The sequence below is a fragment of the Chelonia mydas genome, chromosome 1, assembly GCF_015237465.2.
Source record: "Chelonia mydas isolate rCheMyd1 chromosome 1, rCheMyd1.pri.v2, whole genome shotgun sequence".
Lineage (NCBI taxonomy): Eukaryota > Metazoa > Chordata > Testudines > Cheloniidae > Chelonia > Chelonia mydas.
This window is the reverse complement of record NC_057849.1, coordinates 118,113,341-118,132,752: the sequence shown is the minus strand read 5'-3', so window position 1 is coordinate 118,132,752 and position 19,412 is coordinate 118,113,341. Positions and strand designations below refer to the sequence as shown.

The window sequence follows — 19,412 nt, the reverse complement described above, 5'->3', positions numbered from 1 at the left end:
GACAGGTTGCTGGGCTTCCACACAACCTCCAGCCTGTAGGATCAGTGGACTCTTTTTCATCTGGTCACTACCCTTTGACCCATAGGTGCCGACTCTGTGGGTGCTCTGGGGCTGGAGCACCCATGGGAAAAAATAGAGGTACACAGCACCCACTGGAAGTCTTGTGGATCAGAACCTCCGCCTGCCCCCCAGCATCTCCCACCCGCCGCGATCAGCTGTTCAGCAGTGTTCAGGAAGAGCTGAGGGAGAGGAGGAGGAGGAGGAGGAGCAGGGGCAGGAAGAGGTGGGATGGGTGGGGGTTTCGGGGGAAGGGCTGGAGTGGGGGCAGGGCCTGGGGGAGAGTGGGAGTCAAGCATCCCCTGGGAACAGAGGAAGTCAGCACCTGTGCTATAACCTGTCCAGCTTGGGTGGCTCTACCCTTGCACAGCTCGCGGAGCCATTGTAATACAGCCAGGGAAGGTATTGCTGTTTTAGAAATCCCTTTCTAATATAGGACAAAGGCACTTACAGAACTTTTTATCGCCCCTTTTCCCACCAAAATAATTGAGATCAGATTATTGCCTTTACTCTCCCTCCCAAAATCTAATCTGGGTCACACTGACGCTGAGCCTACTCACTGGAAATGCTTTGCTTGTGAAATCCCCCCTCTGAGGGTGTTTTCAGAATTTTCGAGTGTGTCCTGTTTCAGTATTCCCTGTTTCCCCCCTACCCCTCCTTTGCACAAGTGGGTTTGGATTTTGATGCTGGCTGTTTGTTCTTGAGCCACAGAGTCCAGCTGGGGATTAATGGAGTTGTTTTTGAAAAGAGCCTTTCAAGTGATTTAATATTTGAAACCTGTTTTGTTTTCATTCCTTCTTTGGTTTTGCCTCAGCACCCCATATCGAGTGCTTTGTATTTGTGCTTTGCATTTTCTAATCCCGTTTTCAGATCTTCATAGGGGGTGAACTCATCCCTGTGCAAAGGGCCAGCACAAGGTATAGGTATCACTTCAGCTTCACTTAAACCTGAATTTGAGATATTAAGAGGGAATTAAGTGTTGCATGGGCATTATTCTGAATCTCTACCAGAGCTGAATTTCATCCTTTGAAAGCAGTATCCTCACTAATTAGGACTAGTTTTTGCCTTTTCTCTCTTAGTACTCGATAGTACTATTGCTGTGGAAGGCATAGGGAGAACTGATTTGACTCACTAAGAAGGATTATAGTAAATTACAGAATTGCTTTTCAAGAGAGAGGATACAGAAATATCTACAGAACCCCTTAGGCCTGCATAGCATTAAGCCACATAAGGACCATAGGCTTTTGAGGACCTCCACTCCCAGTTCAAACTCACTCATGAATGCAACCACATCCCTGGCCCAATATCCCACTGCAACTCCCTGCCCCTGTCACTATCTCCCCTTTGAATTTTTGTACACGTTTGTGTACAAGGAAGTGTGGGGTATATCACACTCAAGAGCACACCAGATTATCCAAGACTGGGATTTGATGGGCCTCAGAATCCACTGTAGATCACTGTAGATGGGCCTTGGAATCCACTGTAGAATACACCAAGATCTGCAAAAAATCAAAGGGAAATTCAAAAGCAAATGAACCTCAACTTAATCTTTAAAGGGTGAAAGAGGTTGAACTGGCTTTCAGGTTGGGAGGTCATAAGTATATGCTGAGCACAAGAAAGACCCGACTGAGTGGTCCTTTAAAAGCCTAGGCCCTGTGGCTCAGACCAAGTACATTTGGCACAGACTAGGGGCTAACCCTCACTTGTAAGTATCTGCATATATTCTGATGAAAGTTATTGGGGATCTGAGAGATGAGATAGTAAGTGCTTTGCATCTGCAGCAAGGCACTTCAATCAATCTGTAACAACAAAATGTCAGTGACCATTAACATCTTTTGAGAACTGCAGTGCTGCCACATGTGAGGTGCAAGTGTCAGTCTACCCCCTTGATCTCATCAGAGTCAAGATTTTAAAATGCAGAACTGAAAGAGAGGTCCACCCACAGGGCAAAGAGGAAGTCAATCACTGATGGAGAACCATAATAAATATGCTGCTGCAAGGAACAAAAATAAAAGATAGAAGACCAAAAAGCAGAAGCATGTACTCAAAGCAGTGCCAGCTATGAGAGTGAGTCAAACTATCTGAGAAGGATGGAAAATCCAGACATCCACCCTCTCAGTCTTAATATCACACAATACGTAGCTGAATTCAGAAGCAAAGAAAATGCCCTGGTCCCCTGAAAGGTATAAAGAGGACCCTGTCAATAGAAACATCAGCAGCTCTGAGCTCTCCTGTAGGAGATTTTTTAAAATTAAATTAAATTAAATTAAATTAAAAGCAAACATTTCAAAAATAAATAAGATAGGGACAAATAGAATCAGTTCCTTCCTGGTGACAAAACATTAATCAAATTATAAAATCAGAACGTAAGGTCCTGCTCCTACAAGTTGATCCACATGGGCAGACTCCAGTGTTAGCCCATAGCCCCACTGTCTTCAGTACAGAGATCAGCTTGCAGGATCAGAGACTAAATGATTAACAAAAGTGAAACTAACAACACATTTATGGTACAGTCACTGATGCATTTCCCATTTATTTGCCCAACCTGTGGCCTTATTCCGCTTAGGAACTGACAGAGACAATATTAAGAGAAGATCCCTTTACTTCCCATGAATATTCGGGCTCTATGTGGATTTGAATTTAATCAGGCATCAAATAAACTTTGACCAAGATTTTCAAACATGGTTGCCTAAAATTAGCTTTTAAATCTGTATTTAGGAACTTGAATAAGTGGCTTGATTTTCAAGTGTGCTGATTATCTAGAAGCTCCCATTAAAGTCAGTTGTTCTTTCTTGGGTGGAGTAGGAGCCACCCAACTTCATCCAGGTGCTGATCTCCTGTTAGCATTAGGACATCCTTGCAATGTTATTGGTTATGCGAATTGGAAATGAGGTATAAGACTGCGAGTTTGTCACAGAGGTCACAGAAATCATGGATTCCGTGACTTTCCAGGACCTCCATGACTTCTGCAGTAGCCAGTGCAGCTGGCCCAGGGGCCGCCCGAGCAGTCAGTCAGGGGTATATAGTACAAGTCATGCACAGGTCACAGCCTGCGCTGCTTCCCGCAGCTACCATTGGCTGGGAATGACGAACCGCGGCCACTGGGAGCTGCGAGGGGCCGTGCCTGCAGACAGTCAACATAAACAAAATGTCTCATGGTCCACCAGCAGATTACCCTGATAGGCCGCGTGCCGAAGGTTGCTGAACCCTGGTGTATATCTCCACTTAGGTGGAGTTTTATTTAACTAAAATTGCAAATTTATGACACTCTACTTAAATGACATGAAATGTCCTAGATATCACATCAAAAACCTTGCTCTTTTGCAATGTGGACCATCAAAGGACTGGAACATCATAGAATCCATGTTCCTAGAGGAAGATTTATAACACCTGCAATAACTTTCTCATTGGTCACTTTGGGGACTGTGCTCAAGCTGTAGTTGAGGTTCTGTCTGCATCATTGGGGTTTGATCCTGCCAGGTATTAAATACTCTGATCCTGATGCAGCAACACATTTAAGCCTTACTGAAGTGTAAGTATATGAGTAAGTCCTCTTCACTGGCACTACTTGTGTGCTTAATGTTAATTCAGCTTTTAAGTGTTTTACTAGCTTGCAGCCAGAGCAATCAGTACCTTGCAGGACTAAGGCCAGGGTGAGCAGCATACAATGGGAGATGAAGTTACTGAGGTAATGTGTGAGACAAGAGCTGAGGAGCAACATACTGGAGGCACAGTCACAACCACAGGATTGTCAGGCAAGAGCATTCCATTGTAGGAGTGGGATGAAGAAAGGAGAGCCATTATAGTGCTGTATCTACAGTGACAGCCCAAACAGCACTGCTTATAATAGTGCTACTACAGGGGCCATTACTGTAGACAGAATACTCTTTAGTTTCTTTTTTAAGAGGAAATTGGTGGCATTTCATCAAAGGCTTAAGCTAAAACCCTGCTCCCATACCTCTGTGGCTGCAATGTTATGTGTTTTCAGGGCCTGTGCTAAAATGGTAACTTCAGTGAAACAGAGGGTGGTTGGTATATTACCACGATGATCAGAAGTTGGCCATCTCTCTCTACATACAAAGTAATTTATTGCACAATTACATTTACTTTTTAAAATATTACATTCCTGAAAGTGAAGCATTTAATTTTTTTCTCAATAGTTTAATAAAGAAGAAACTTAATATCATTTATCGAGTAATTTAATTTAGATATGATAGAAGAAAAATTCAAATTTAAAAAAAAAATCCCACTACTAAATATCTAGTGGATAATGCAATTGTAAGCCATATGTAGCATGGGTATGCTAAGAATAAAAGTTGACAAACTTGATTTTTTTATGGAATTACAGAATTAGTAGATGAAAAGAACATGGTAGATGTAATATATTGGGATTGTTAGTACAGCATTTGAAACAATGCCTTACATTTAATTGAAGTTAATAAGGAAAGTACAGCAGGTTGTAACCTAAAGCCAATTTCTCCCAACTGGCCCTTTAAATAACTTCCACCCACCTCAACCCACTTATTTCTGTTGTGGAGTAATAAGTTGCAAAGTATCAGCTTGAGTGTAAGTGGCTAGTGGAGTCCACAGGGTTTGGTATTAGGACCATTTTTTTAGGGCAAGATTCTGATCCTCTTACTTACACGGAGGCCCTGTCTACACTGGCAAGTTTCTGCGCAGTAAAGCAGCTTTGAGCGCTGTCACTCCCAAGGTGTACACACTGCTAAGCCGCTTAGTGTGCAGAAACTGCACAGATGCAATGCTCTAAAAAACCACCCCGACACGAGGCGTAGAGCTTTCTGCGCTGGGGCTACAGCACTGCAGTGCCAGTGTAGACACCGTGGTCGATTACAGTACTGCGATCGGCCTCCAGGCAGTGTCCCATAATGCCTGTTCTCACATCTCTCGTCACTGGTTTGAACTCTACTGCTCTGCCCTCAGGTGACCAACCGTCAGCCCCACCCTGTACATTCCTTTGCAAATTTGAAAGCCCCCTTCCTGTTTGCTCAGTGGTGCGTGCAGTGGTCTCAGCGCATCTTTCCAGCCTGCTCCATTCACCAAGTGATCCCCCGCTTGGAGCAATGCCGAGCTGCCGGACCTCATCGGCATTTGGGGAGAGGAGGCTGTCCAGTCCCAGCTGTGCTCCAGCCATCGGAATTATGGTACCTGTGGACAGATTTCTAGATGCGTGATAGAAAGGGGCCATGGCCGAGACACACTGCAGTGCAGGGTCAAAGTGAAGGAGCTGCGGAATGCCTACCACAGGGTGCGGGAGGCAAACCGCCCCTCCAGTGCTGCGCCCAGGAGCTGCCAGTTCTACAAAGAGCTAGACAAGATACTCGGTGGTGACCCCACCTCCACTGCAAAGGACCCTGTGGATACTTCGTTGGCTTGCATGCCAGTCGAGAGTGGACCTAGCCAGGAGGAGGCAATCTTGGACGAAGAGGAGGAGGGGGACCCAGAGGCAGAGGATGACTCGGAGGCCAGAGATGCATGCAGTCAGGAGCTATTTTCTACCCTGGAGGACCCTAGCCAGTCACAGCAGTTGAATCTTGGTGAAGCGCAAACAGGACAGGAGGCCTCTGGTAAGTGGATCTGATTTTGGGAATTGCTGAAGCGAGTTGTTGGGGACAGGAGGGTTGCAGAAAGCAGGCTTGTCTCCCACCTCATGCCTAGACTGAGTGGTGGAACAGGCTGTTGATTGACTCCCTCACTTCACGGGACTCTCCCTCAGAGATCTCCTGGAAACTCTTATGGAGATACTCGGCAGTCCACTGCCGCAGGTTCCTCGGCAGAGCTGCTTTGTTTCTTGCCCCATTAACGGTAACTTTCCTGCGCCTCTTTGCCATGATGGGTGGGGGGACCATTGCTGCACACAGGCTAGCCACATAGGGGCCAGGGCGGAAGCCACAGGCTTGGAGAAGACCCTCCCTTGATTCCCTGCTCACCCTCAGCAGCAAAATATCTTCCATAATGATCACCTCTTGTGGAAAGTGTGGGGACAGGAATGATCATCAACCCCCCGCTACAGTGCTGGCTCTCCCCAAGTGCCCAAGAGCCACGTGCCCAGTATACAGCAGGGTCAGGGAACAGTGATTTACTCTGCCCTGTGGCTACTCACCATTTTGGGGGTCTTGTGGCTCATGTAGGCTTGCCTGGGGTCAGCCAGTTAGTGACAGGTGCGTGAGTACTGGCCGTGTTTTAAAGCACTGAAACAGTGTTGTCTGTGTGGCAAACAATACTGCTGCTGTAAAATGTTGCATTTAAACTTCACAGAGATGACCTTGGGAGCCCAGCCTCCCTCTTTGTTATCGGCGGCAGAACGGCTGCGCAGAATTAGAAAGCACCCAAGAAGAACTAAGGAGGATTTTATGTGTGAGGTTATGATGTACTCCGCCACCGAGAAAAAAGAATTGAAGGAGTGGCTGGACAGCAAGAAGAGGGACTGAACGGAGAATGCGGCACACCAGAAAGAAGCCATGGAGCGGCTCTTAACAGTTATGGAGCGCCATGGGGACACGCTCCAGGCGATACTAGCTCTTCAAACCGAGCAGCTCCGCGACTGCCTTCCCCTGCAGCTGCTGTTGCAAAACTCTTTCCCATGCACCAAAACTCTTCCTCCCCACCCCCACCCCCAACACACTGTTATCAACCTCCTGGCTCCACTCTCTACCCACAGCATTCCACTCTTCCCTCCTCACAGTCCAGCAGTGTGGACTCCCACTGCACTCAACACCCATCTCTCTGCAGTTTGGCCCTGCAGAAGTACAGCACCTGATGCATCATACTCCAAAGGAGAAGGTTGGGTATGATCCCTGGACATACACAAATCTGCAGCCATTCCGGGACCCCTCCTCTTCTTGAGACCTTCCATTTCCCCATCCCCCTCCCTGCTGATGATATTTTTTATTTGACTCTCTCCTCTGGTTGTTGTCTTTCAATAAAATAATTGTGTGTGTTTGAAAGCAATCTTTATTCTATTAAGTGAAAGCAAACAGAGCACTGCAAAGCAACATACAATTATGTTAAGGCCCCTTCTTGCATCATGTGCGCCAATCACCTCCTAGCATTACAAGCACTGCAATCCTGAGCATAGCAACCAATATGAGTGGCTTTCAGCTTCAAATTGCTGCCTCAAAGCATCCCTGATCCTTATGGCCCCACGCTGTGCCCCTCTAATAGCCCTGGTCTCTGGCTGTTCAAACTCAGCCTCCAGGCACTGAGCTTCTGCAGTCCAGCCCTGAGTGAAGCTTTTACCCTTCCCTTCACAAATATTATGGAGCGTACAGCACGCAGCTATAAGCATAGGACTATTGTCATCGGCCATGTCCAGCTTCCCATACAGGCATCACCAGCGGGCTTTTAAATGGTCAAATGCACACTCCACAGTCATTCTGCACTTGCTCAGCCTGTTGTTGAACCGCTCGTTGCTGCTGTCAAGTTGCCCTGTGTATGGCTTCATGAGCCACGGCATTAAGGGGTAGGTGGGGTCTCCCAGGATCACAATGGGAATTTTGACTTCCCCTATGGTGATCTTCTGGTCAGGGAAGAAAGTCTGCGTTAATGTCTGTGAAACACCCACGGTGATCCACAAGTGCCTGGAGAACCATTGAGAAATACCCCTTGTGATTAATGTACTTGGTGACTAGGTGGTCTGGTGCCAGAATTGGAATGTGCGTGCCATCGATCGCCCCTCCACAGTTAGGGAAGCCCATTTGTGCAAAGCCATCCACAATGTCATGCACTTTGCCCAGAGTCATGGTCTTTCAGAGCAGGATGCGATTAATGGCCCTGCACACTTCCATCAACATGAGTCCAACGGTCGACTTTCCCACTCTGAACAGGTTAACGACCAATCGGTAGCAGTCTGGAGTAGCCAACTTTCACAGTGCAATCGCCAAGCGCTTCTCCAGTGACAGGACAGTTCTCATTCTCATGTCCTTGCACTGCAGGGCTGGGACAAGCTCATCACACAGTCCCATGAATGTGGCTTTCCTCATGCGAAAGTTCTGCAGCCACTGCTCATCATCCCAGACGTGCATCACGATGTGATCCCACCACTCAGTGCTTGTTTCCTGAGCCCAAAAGCGGTGTTCCACTATGGTCAGCACCTCCGTGAATACCACAAGCAATCTCGTGTCATAGCTAGTATGCGTGGAGAGATCAATGTCGCACTCCTCTTGCCTTTGTAGTTTAAGGAATAACTCCACTGCCACTCGTGATGTGTTGGTCAGTGTGAGCAGCATACTGGTCAACAGCTCAAGATCCGTTCCTGCAGCCCAAAAGAGGCAGGGCAGGGCGCGCAGTACACAAAGTTGAAAGATGGCACCAAATGCAGACGGAAGCACAGGGATTGCTGGGATGCGATGCAATGTATCACAGGCCATTGGGACAGGACCCAGGATGCCCAGCAACCCCTTCTGCCTTCCCACAAGTCTTAGCGGTAAAAGAGAAAGAGGTGCTCTGTGGGATAGCTGCCCGAATAGCGCTGCAAGTGCCGCAAGTGTGAACACACTATTGCACAGGCAGCTGTCAGTGTGAACACACAACAGCGGTTTTCCTTCGGTGCTCTCTGAGTGGCGCTCTAACTGCTGATGCTGTAAATTTGCAAGTGTAGACGTGCCCTTTGTAGCATGTTACTCTGCAATGCCACTGAAGTAAATGGAAATTACTCATGGAGTAAGGTGCTACTCAGTGTAAGGGTATCAGACTCTGGAAATGATCTGGAAGATAGGGGCAAGCAGCATGTGTATAACATGTGCAGATAATAAATTGTGAGAAGCTGGAGATATATGTGAGAACAGAGAAGAATATAAGGGGCTCTAAATAGATTATAAAAAATTGGCAGAACATAACAAAATGAGACCCCATTTGGGCAAATGCAGCCTGGTACGTCTGAGGGGAAAATAATCTGAAACACACAAATAATCAATGGGAGGAAAAAACCTGGAAAGCAGTAATCCGGAAAGAGACATGGGGTGATAAAGTACTGCAAATCTGACATGATTCTGGGATGCATTATTGCAACAAAAAGGCCAGTTCACTTTTGGGCTGCACATACAGAAACATCAATTCACAGAATAGAGAGAGAATGGTCCCACTCCCGCTCTCTCTCTCTCTGGCTTTGGAGCCTAGTAGGCTACAACTCAGCCAGCTAAATCAAGATACAAGGTGTTTACCTACATCTACACTGGGAAAAAGGTCAAGTTTAAGTAGGATTACCTAATATGTGTTTATTTATTTCAGGTTTAGCTATCACTTTTCCTAGTCAAGACAAAACCCTCTAGGGCTCTTGTCTGGCTACAACTGGAACAGTGAATTAATTTCTGAGCTCCACCAAATAAAGGAGATATTGACAAATTGGAGACAGTTTAAAGAAGAGCTACAAGAATTATCTGGAGGAATGGAAAGATTAAAACAGCTAAATATGCAATTTTGTTAAAGGATGACTACATAGGGCCATGTTAACGATCTACAAATATTTAAATAATGTAAACAATAAGGACGGAGTGGAAGTATTTAGACAGGTCCACATGGATGTGAGTAATTAAATGAAATTAAGAAAGGGAAATTTTAGAATGAATATCAGGAAACACTTCCTGACAGGGAAGTGCAATAGGCTGTGAAACAATCTTCCAAAGGAAGTGGTTGAAACCCCTTCAATTAGGACATTTAAAACAGGAGTGGAAAAAATGCTAGAAAATGTGCTGTAGGGAGCAAATCCATTGACAGGAAAATGGACTGGATGATCTGCAGTTGTTTTTTCCTGCCTATCTCGCTTACTTCAGTGAATATTATCAAGAGAAGAAAATGAAGGCTTGAAGCGTGAATTAATCATTTACAACACATTTACAGGAGCAAAGAGCAGGTAGCTCAGATCTATCCCTATCTCCTCAAGGCTGACAACCAATATAACACCTGTGTCCTTTGTGTTCTTCAATGTACTGTTTCTCTGTCACTTACACTAACAAAGCTGACAACCACAGCAATGCTTAGGGTGTGGCTGGCCACTGCAAAACCTGTATGACTGATATTTTTCTGTGCAGTTGGCTCTCCCTATTTATCATCTGATTGTGGCACTTCTTGAACTTAATTGTGTAATTATTGCTGTAATTTTGGTTGAGCAGCAGGGTTTTATTCACACAGAACACGTACACTCTCCCAAAAGCTATATTCTCTGCTTTATAATCAGAAGTTATTTTCCATAAAAAACTTGACAGTATATTTTGTTGTAGTTCACTGGGATCAAAGGATACTTTTGTACTGAGAGTAAATGATTTCCCTGCCATCAAAATATATTAATGCATCCTGCTCCTACTTAAGTGTAACTGAGAACAAAGATTGAACTTCTAATATATAGGAATACTGTATATCTACCATCCAGCAACCTACTGTAGAGCATCAAGCATTTATGATACAGTATAATCAGCTGAATTCAGGAATAAATCTTAACAGAATACCTTCTCTATCATTTACAGACATTAAGCCCTATTTTACTATTTTTGCCTCCAGAGAACTCTTACTGAAAACAGTGGGAGTTCTGGACAAAGATGAAGGGGAGAATATGTCCCAAGAGCTATTTCTTTTCTACCCATTTCATAATATCCGACCAGAAAGTCTATGTATAGAGCATTTAAAAACAGCGAACATTTTAATGCTACATTTAAGGTATATAAAACCCTGACTTGTTTATACTTGTAATGTTTCTTGCATGTTTCATTGCCATTAATTTTTTTCCCATCAAATGTTCAGTTGGTGCTTCCACCTTTTCATTCTGAGATAGGTTTTGCCATCTACCTTCATTAGAGAGTCCATTGATTCCAAGGGGACTTCTTACAGAGAAAGAACAGATTTAGAATTTTTATTAAAGCTAACGTTAAAAGAATTATATAATACATAGGTTGGGAAAAGAGTGTCTGTACATCTGGGTACAGTGCTTAGATTATCCACAAATACAAAGTTAGTTGTTAAAGTCATATGATACATAGAGTACATAATCAGCAATAACCCAAATTTTGGTGAATAGATTTAACAATACAGTTTAGATATTAGAATCCGAATACTTGGGTACATCACTCGTGAAAAGTTATAAGGAGATTTGGTTGTGGAAAGCAAAATATATCAATGAGTGGAGACTGACTCTCAGTAATTGAGAATTAGGTTGGTTGTGCATTTAGAAAATACAATCCATGAGGAAAGTATTTGTTACTTTCCTGACTGCATTTCTCATCAGCACTCCAGCTCATCCCTCCTGGCATTGCTGATGTCCAGTGATGTGTTCTATGGAGATGTCCCTCAACTAGCCGATGGCGTCCGACACCATGAGTTGCAGCATCAGCCAAGCATAGTGTTGACTGATTCCGCATTCTTTCAGCACTTGATCGTTACTGGAGTCTCATGCACCTAAGGCGCCGACGATCAGTGCATGTGTCTTACTACACTGTGAGTAAGGGTGACAAAAATCTGTCCCTCTGAGTATTTTAACAGTGGACTTAAAATATAAGAAGTAGAAAAATAGTTTATTTTTCAGAAAAGAGCACCTGTGTGCAGCAGAAGACTGATTAAAGCGGCAATAATTAAGGGTGAGATCATGCAGTATAATACATTCAAACAATTGCTCCAAGGACATCTTTTTTCAAAGTTCAGGGGGTAGCTGCGTTAGTCTGTATCCATAAAAACAACACGGAGTCCAGTGGCACCTTAAAGACTAACAGATTTATTTGAGCATAAGCTTTCGCGGGTAAAAAAACACTTCTCTTTCAAAGTTCTTTTTCTAGGGAAAGCTAAAAGCTCTTGGGCCACATCATGCTTCTTGGTGCATAGACACATCTCCCACTGAAGTCAGTGGGCATTGCTCAGATTTCTCTAAGATTGCTCATGCTCTTTCATGTTGGGTGTGCACTGGGTGGCTCTCAAAACTGTTAAAGGCATGCAATACTAGGTCACCAAATCAGATGTAAGCCTTTTCAATACAATGACCAAAAGGCTATGGAGTTCCAGCCTGGGATTTACAGAATGTCACGAATGAGGGCCTGTAGCCAGGCCTGAGATCAGCTAGCTAGTTAGTAGGCATCCTTCAGTCCCGAGAGACAATGGGTATGCACCCCTCAGAGGTAAAGAATTTACTCAGTTGGTTTTATGGCAGCTGCAAACGTGGCTGAAGAGACCCACTCAAGAGAGACAACCTTTGCCGCATCTGTCACATTTAAAGGTGAAGTTTCGACCCTTTGCACTCTGCCTCCTGCAAGCTCTTTTCTCCTCCGCTAAGCTGGATGGCTTCGTCTCCTAACTCTGGAGATCAGCTAGCTAACTGCAACGGAAACCCCTAGTTAGCCAGGTCGCCTGACTGGCGTTGCCAAGACAGCTCTTAAGCTCAGCAGTACCATTGGCCAGTGGCTGCTCAACGCTTATGCCTGCAGCTGTGCTCGCTCTTGTGCCTGCCTTGTTTCCAGCTGTGCTCCAGTCCTATCCCTGCCCTGTTTCCAGCCTTGCTCCAGGCCTGCTCTAGTCTGCTCCAACCCTGTTCTGTTTCTGACTCCTGGTTCCTGACTCTGGCTCTGACTCCTGGATCTTGAGTCTGGCTCCAACTATTAGGCTGGATCACCACTGCTCCGACCACTAGGAGTGACCACCCATGACCTGGTGAGTGACAGTTCGAGCAGCCTAACAAAAAAAAAAAAAGGAGGTAAAGAAGGGGAGTAGAAATGGGTCGGCTACTGGGATGGATCCTGCTAAGGCCAGCATCATCTTGTTGGAGAAAGTGGATGCCAGTGTTCCCTCTAATTTTTTATGTCCATATGCGGAATAAATTTTGTTATGTACACCAATATGGAGGTGATGTGTGCTGGGGGTGAGGCCAAAGGGTACAGAGTATGGGACAGGGCTCAGGGTTAGGGCAGAGGATTGGGGTGTGGGGGGGATGAGGGCTCTTTCTGCGGTTGCGGGCTCTGGAGTGGGGCCGGGGATGAGGGGATTGGGAGGCGGGAGGGCGCTCAGGGTTAGGGCAGAGGGTTGGGGTGTGGGCTCAGGGGTGGGGCTAGGGATGAGAGGTTTGGGGTGTGGAGGGGGGATCAGGGCTGGGGCAGAGGGTAGGGTGACCAGGTATCCAGTTTTCGACCGGAACACCCAGTCAAAAAGGGATCTTGGCGGCACTGGTCAGCACTGCTGACCGGGCTGCTGACTGACCGGTTGGTGGTGCCATGCAGCGGGGCTGGCAGGCTCCCTGCTAGCCTCCGCTCCGCGCGGCTCCCAAGAAGCAGCCGGTAAGTCTCCCCTCCAGCTCCTATGCATAGGGTAGGGTTGGGGAACCTAGGGCATGGCCCGTGGTTAATCTCATCCAGCCCTTAGAGCCCCTGCATGGGGCAGGAGCTGTGAGCATTGGCTCGTCTGGCTGCAGGGGGAAGCCCTGAACCTCCACGTCCTGCCCCCCCGTGGGTGAGTGGCCCGTGTTTGATTTTTTTTCTGTGGGTCAATGGCCCATGACAGACAAAAGGTTCCCCACCCCAGAGCTCGTACCCCCAGCTGGAGCCCTCACTCCGCCCCATGCTCCAACCCCCTGTCCCAGCCCAGAGCACCCTCCTGCACCCCAAACCCATCAACCTTGGCCCCACCCCAGAGCCAGCACCCCCAGCTGAAGCCCTCACCCCCTCCTGCATTCCAACCCACTGCCTCAGCCCGGAGCCCCTTCCTGCACTCTGTACTCCTCATTTCTGGATCCACCCAGGAGCCTGCACCCGCAGCCCTCACCCCCTCCTGCATGCAAGCCCCCAAGCCAGCCCAGTGAAAATGAGCAAGTGAGTGAGGGTGGGGAGAATGAGTGATGAGGGCGGGATGGAGTAAGCGGGGGCGGGGCCTTGGAGAAGGGGCGGGGCTGGGCAAGGGTGTTTGGTTTTGTGTGAGTAGAAAGTTGGCAATCCTAGCAGAGGGTTGGGTGCAGGGTGTGAAGGCTCCAGCTAGGGGTGAAGGCTCCAGCTAGGGGTGGGGCCAGGGTTGAGAGATTTGGGGTGCGCAAGGGGGCTCAGGCAGATGGTTGGAGTGCAGAGGTGTGTGGGCTCTGGGGTGGGGTGGGGGTGAGGAGTTTGGGATGCAGGCTTCCCCAGGGCTGCGGCAGAGAGAGATGACTCCTCCCAGTCCTCTATTGCTGCAGCTGGGCTGGGGGAGAGGCGCCTCTCCTGGGCCGCGTTAGTTCCAGCGGGCCTGGGCTGGGCTGTGGGAGGGTCTAAGTTAATAAAGACTGGGAGTGGATGTGTCATTACACAAAGTAAAACTATTTCCCCATGTTTATTTCCCCCTCCCACCCCCCACTGTTCCTCACACGTTCTTGTCAACTGCTGGAAATGGCCCACTTTGATTATCACTACAAAAGGTTGTGTGTTCCCTCCCTTCTCCAGCCTTTGCCCATTCCCTCCACCCCCCCTCCCCAGCAACCCTAGTCTATTGTATCTATAGACTCTGTTGGGGAGCTGTCTCAATCTCAAGGGCACAGATAGCTTCCCCTACCATGGACTACCAACTGGCATCATGCTGGACTGTGGCCCCCAGTTTGTCTCCCATTTTGGACAGGAATTTCAACGGCTTCTCAGCATAAAGTCTAACACCTTCTCTGCCTACCACCTGCAGACCAATAGGCAAACAGAAAAAGTCAACTAGATTCTAGAACAGTACCTACACTGTTTCTTGAATTACCCCCAGGATGACTGGTTTTCTCCGCTTCACTATGCGGAATTCGCCTTTAACAATGCAATCCATGCCTCGACATAACAAAGCTCATTCTGTGTAACTGTTTTCATTCTCAATTCCATCCTGACATACCCATGAACTCCCCAGTACCTGCAGCCGTAGGCTGGGCTGCCCACCTACACCAAGAACTCCAGGAACAATTGATATCCATAAAGGAAACTTACAAACACCATAATGACCAAGGCTGTGGGACCTCTCTCAACTAGCTGTGGGAGACAAGGTCTACTGTCCCAGAACCTCAAGTTGGTCCACTTGTCAGCCAAACCCGATTATCAGTACTTGTGCCCATTCAAGATTTTGGAACAGGTCAATCCTGTAGCCTTTGAGCTATGAATACCTGCTTCACTCAAGATGTATCCAATATTTCACATTTCCCTCCTTAAGCTACATACCGAGAATATCTACAAATCACTCCAGCCCACCACCACTGCCCAGAACCATTAGAGAGCAAGAATAAATGAATCTGGCAAATCTTTAACTCCCGGTGAGTTAGGGAAAAACTCCCTTACCTGGTGAACTGGACGGGCTATGATCTGGATGACTGATCTTGGGAACTTGCTGAACACATCCACACCCCAGACCTACTACAGGACTTCCACTGGGCTCACAGGCATCAGCTTCTAATTTTCCACCAGGGTGCTCTACCCACACTCAGCCCCAGGTCCCGCCCCCACTCCACCCCTTCCCCTGAAGCCCTGTCCCACCTCTTCCTGCCCTGACTCTTTCCATCTCCTCCCCCAAACGCACCCCATCCCCACTCCTCCCAGCTCTTGCTGCACGCTGCTGAACAGCTGTTCCGCAGTGTTCAGGAGGTGCTGGAAGGGAAGGGGAGGGGAGGAGTTGATCGACGGGAGCTGGCGGCAGGTGGGAGTGGGGGGGACGGAAGGGAGTGTGGTTGCCCGTGGGTGCTAAGTACCCACTAATTTTTCTCTGGAGCACCCACAGAGTCGGGGCCTATGACTGGGCTCATCCTGAGAAACCAGGCCCTAGGGCTTCTGGGAGGTGTCCTCAAAAGGGAGGGGTTCTGTCAGGAATGAGGGCCTACAGCTGGGCCTGGGATCAGCAAGCACCACAGCTGCAATGTCTAATTGGCCAGACTGGCTGAGCAGCATTGCAAGGTCTGCTCTCAAACCTACCTGTAGCACTTAGCACATGGCTGCTTAATGCTTATGCCTGCCCTGTTCCCAGCCTTCTTCCAGCCTTGGTTCAGCACTCCTCAGTTTCTGACTCCTGACTTCAGCTCTGACCCTTGGCTCTGACTCCTGGTTCCTGATTCCAGGTCCTATTCTTGGATCTTGACTTCTGCTCCAGATACTAGGCCAGACCACCACTGCTCCGAACACTAGCATTGACTGCCCAGGACTTGGTCAGAGACACAGAGAAGCCTTTAACTCCCTTCTCTATGCAGTAAGTTTCTATGAGATTTGTGTAACTGATGACATTGTCTGTGTAGAGCAGTCGTTCTTAACCTTTACTGCAGCCTGCGCCCCTTTGGTTCTCAAAATACATTCTCGTACCCTTTATCAAAAATCAAAGTATGTTCTCGCATTGTTGAAGTAGGTCAGTTCTTTAAACCTAGATATATTTTTGTTTGTATATTACAGTATACATTTTTTAACTATTAATGTTAATAAATACATGGGTTTGATGAAACAAAGTAGTTGTACTTACGTGCCTGTGCTTAATTTGTATTTTCGATGATTTACCTTCTAAAAAAATCTGGCGAGTCTTGCACCTCCAGAAAGGGCATCTTGCACCCCCAGGGGGAGCATGCACCCCAGGTTAAGAACCACTGATGTAGAGGCTTCAGGTGTGCATAATACCTCATTTCCTCCTTTCCCCCTTGAGATTAGTGCCATTCCCATCCCTGCTATAGTGTGACTGTATCTCTAGTGAACAGCAAGAACGAAAGACTGTAGAGTCTCAAGGTGGCCCGGGCATCATTAGACAACAATAAGAAACAAAAAATGAAAAGTATAACACCAATAACTCCAAAGTATATTATTACTAGATAAAAGTCCATGCTGTCATGTGGGTGTAAAGTGCAAAAAAGCCTAAATGGCTGAGAACTTAAAAATTGAACAATAATAGGCTGTGAACTGCAGTGATGATTTAACCTGGTGATATTCTAAACAAAAAAACTCCCAACCATCCTTGTAGCTGTTTCCATCACTTCCCCCTGACTCAACAGACACAATACATGCCTCAGAATGACAAGGTGCTAACCTGGGATTAGAGCCCCTTTGGGCTCCAGAATCTTTTCCAGTTTCTAAAAATGATGTGATTTCAAGAAATTCAACCTTAACAAGAGAGGTTAAAAATGCTGTTGTGGTGCGGAACTGGATGATTAAGGTATGGGTATGGTCATATTCAATTTTTCACTCTAATCTTTCCCAGGTCAGCAGTGAATGAAAGTCATTGCTAGTGAAAGCTGTTCAGTGACCCACTTTATGTGACATGACTGATGGTCTCAGATCAGCTCCTAGAAGAGAAGATGATCACACGTGGCCTCCTTATTGATAGTCTTAGCATATAAAGCCATGGAATTGTCTGAATGTGCATGGAGACCGAATTTCCCTTTGTATTGTTTATGCCTGGGCTGTACTACATACCCAGGGCTTAATACTCTCATATTGACATTACACCTAGCATCCCCCTGTATTTCAAATTTGCACTACAAATTTTCAAATGTGAATTTTTTTTTACTGGCATGACAAAATTTTCACACATTGCAAAAGGAATACAAGCTCCTGCACTACATCATGTAGTTGCCTCACCAACAGCGTTAGCCGGGGGGGAGGTGGTAATTCCCTTGCTGTTCGCCTTTTATTGCTCACATACCCACAGAGTACCATGCCATGCAGTCAGAGGGGAGGGACAATTTGCTCCCGTGCAATGCCCTGTGGACCTATTAATGTCCCCGCACCAGGGGCAGGACCCACATGTTCAGCACCTTGTCAGGCAGATCTTGCCACTTTTGGGGCTCTCAGGGCAGCACCCTCCAGCCGCATTTAAAGCAGGAGGGGGACAATAGACTGAGGTGGGAAAGAGACAAAATCAAGGGGAAATAGCTCCTTCCTTGTAGGAAACGGCCTCCCCCAAGCCTGTAGGGGTCTCTGCAGCTGAGCTTCCCCCCACTCATTGATCCACCCTCCCCTTCCCCTCAGGCTGCCGCGGGCAGGGCGGGAGGCGGGGATAGAGAATGGACCCAGGCACCATGGAGAGTAGCCAGCGGCAGGGACAGAGCGTCGAGCTGCACGGCGGACAGGAGTGCGCTTCCCGCCGCCATCTTGACGCCGGGCACGAAGGCCCTCCCTCGGCTAGTTTCACAGCACACGCCCTCCGCTCTGTGGCGTCGAAAGGGCCTGGAGTTTCACCGCCAATCATTTCACACCGGCGGGAGGAGTAGGCGGTTTCCGGCCGCACGGGCCGCTCCGCACAGTGTCGCGCTTCCCCTGCCCTCACCTAAGATGGCGGCTTCCCCCTCCACCCCTCCCTCGCGCGGCGGGGGCGGGGCGGGGCCGGGCCCGCCCCCTGCCTACCTGGGTGGGAGGGGGTGTTGTGTGTGTGTGCGCCAGGCGCCCGCCAGCCCCGGCCGTGACTGACACTCACACGCGCCCCGGCACGCAGCGAGCCCGGAGCCCCGTTCGCAGGGCCCCGCCGACACACCGACCTCGCGGCAGCAGCGCCATGACGGCCAGGCGGGAGGTAGCGGCGGCGGCCCGCGGCCGCGGCCCCGGCTCTGGCTCTGCCCGCCGGGCGCCCGGGGCCCCCCGGCTCGGAGCGGTGCTGCGGCTTCTGCTCGCGCTGATCGCGCACACGGCCCGGGCCGAGCAGGAAGGTGAGAGGCGCCGCCGCCCCTCCACCCCCCCGCGCCGGCTCCCGGGCTCCGTCGTTACCGTTTGGGGCCTGGCCGTAGAGCGGGGCCCCGATCCTGGCAGCCTGCGCCGGGCCCAGGCTGGGGAGGGTCCCCCGGGGCGGTTGCTCAGGGGTTTGCTGGGACCCGGAGTGCTCCAGCCGCGGGCGGCAGCTGAGCCGGGGAAGCGGTTCCCCTCCCCCCTAGTGCCTGGGCCGCTGCCACCCTCGGCCGGGCCCTTGTGCGGGTGGGGGTGTCCCTTCGCAGCGCCTCGCTTCTCCTCCCGGCCGCTGCCAGCTCACAGGCTGGGGCTGGTCTCCCTGCCGCCCTTCCCGGACTGTCACTGCCGCTCTGACGCGCCCCGCCTCGGCCCGGGGGTCAGGCCAGGGCCCGGGCCGGGGTCCGGGTAGATGGGGGAGGGTGGGGGGGTGAGAAGCAGGGGTCAGGGCTGGCCGTTGAGGCTTGTCCGCAAGCTTTCGGGAGGCCGTTGACATTGAGGTGAACTTGTGAATGGGCTTCACCTCGGGACTTTCCCCTGAGGCAGTGGCAGGGGGAAGCTGGTGCCGCCTCGTAAAACACCTTCCCTTGCGGGCGCTTCCCCACGCTTAAGTTCGAAGGCAGCTGCCCATTATCAGACGCTTTTGCACAGATACCCCCCCACCGCTCCACTGAGAGATTGACATCCACCCGTCCCCCAGAACTTTTGGCAGGCTGAACCTAGACACTGTGTAGGATAGAGGGTATTTTTTGTTTGAGTTTG

General features: G+C 48.8%; 1 protein-coding gene across 3 annotated transcripts in view; it reads left to right on the top strand.

The window, feature by feature from the left end:
• The first annotated feature begins 18,318 nt into the window (after positions 1–18,318).
• TMEM131 (transmembrane protein 131) overlaps positions 18,319–19,412 on the top strand; it is a 176,082-nt gene continuing 174,988 nt past the window's right edge. For 2 of the 3 annotated variants that reach the window (XM_037898658.2, XM_043537576.1), the window contains exon 1: positions 18,325–18,637. In XM_037898658.2, the coding sequence (XP_037754586.1) occupies positions 18,487–18,637 (151 nt within the window). In that variant the 5' untranslated portion in view covers positions 18,325–18,486. Of the gene's footprint in view, positions 18,638–19,412 lie in introns of all 3 variants that reach the window. The other variant, XM_037898654.2, reaches the window with a different exon arrangement.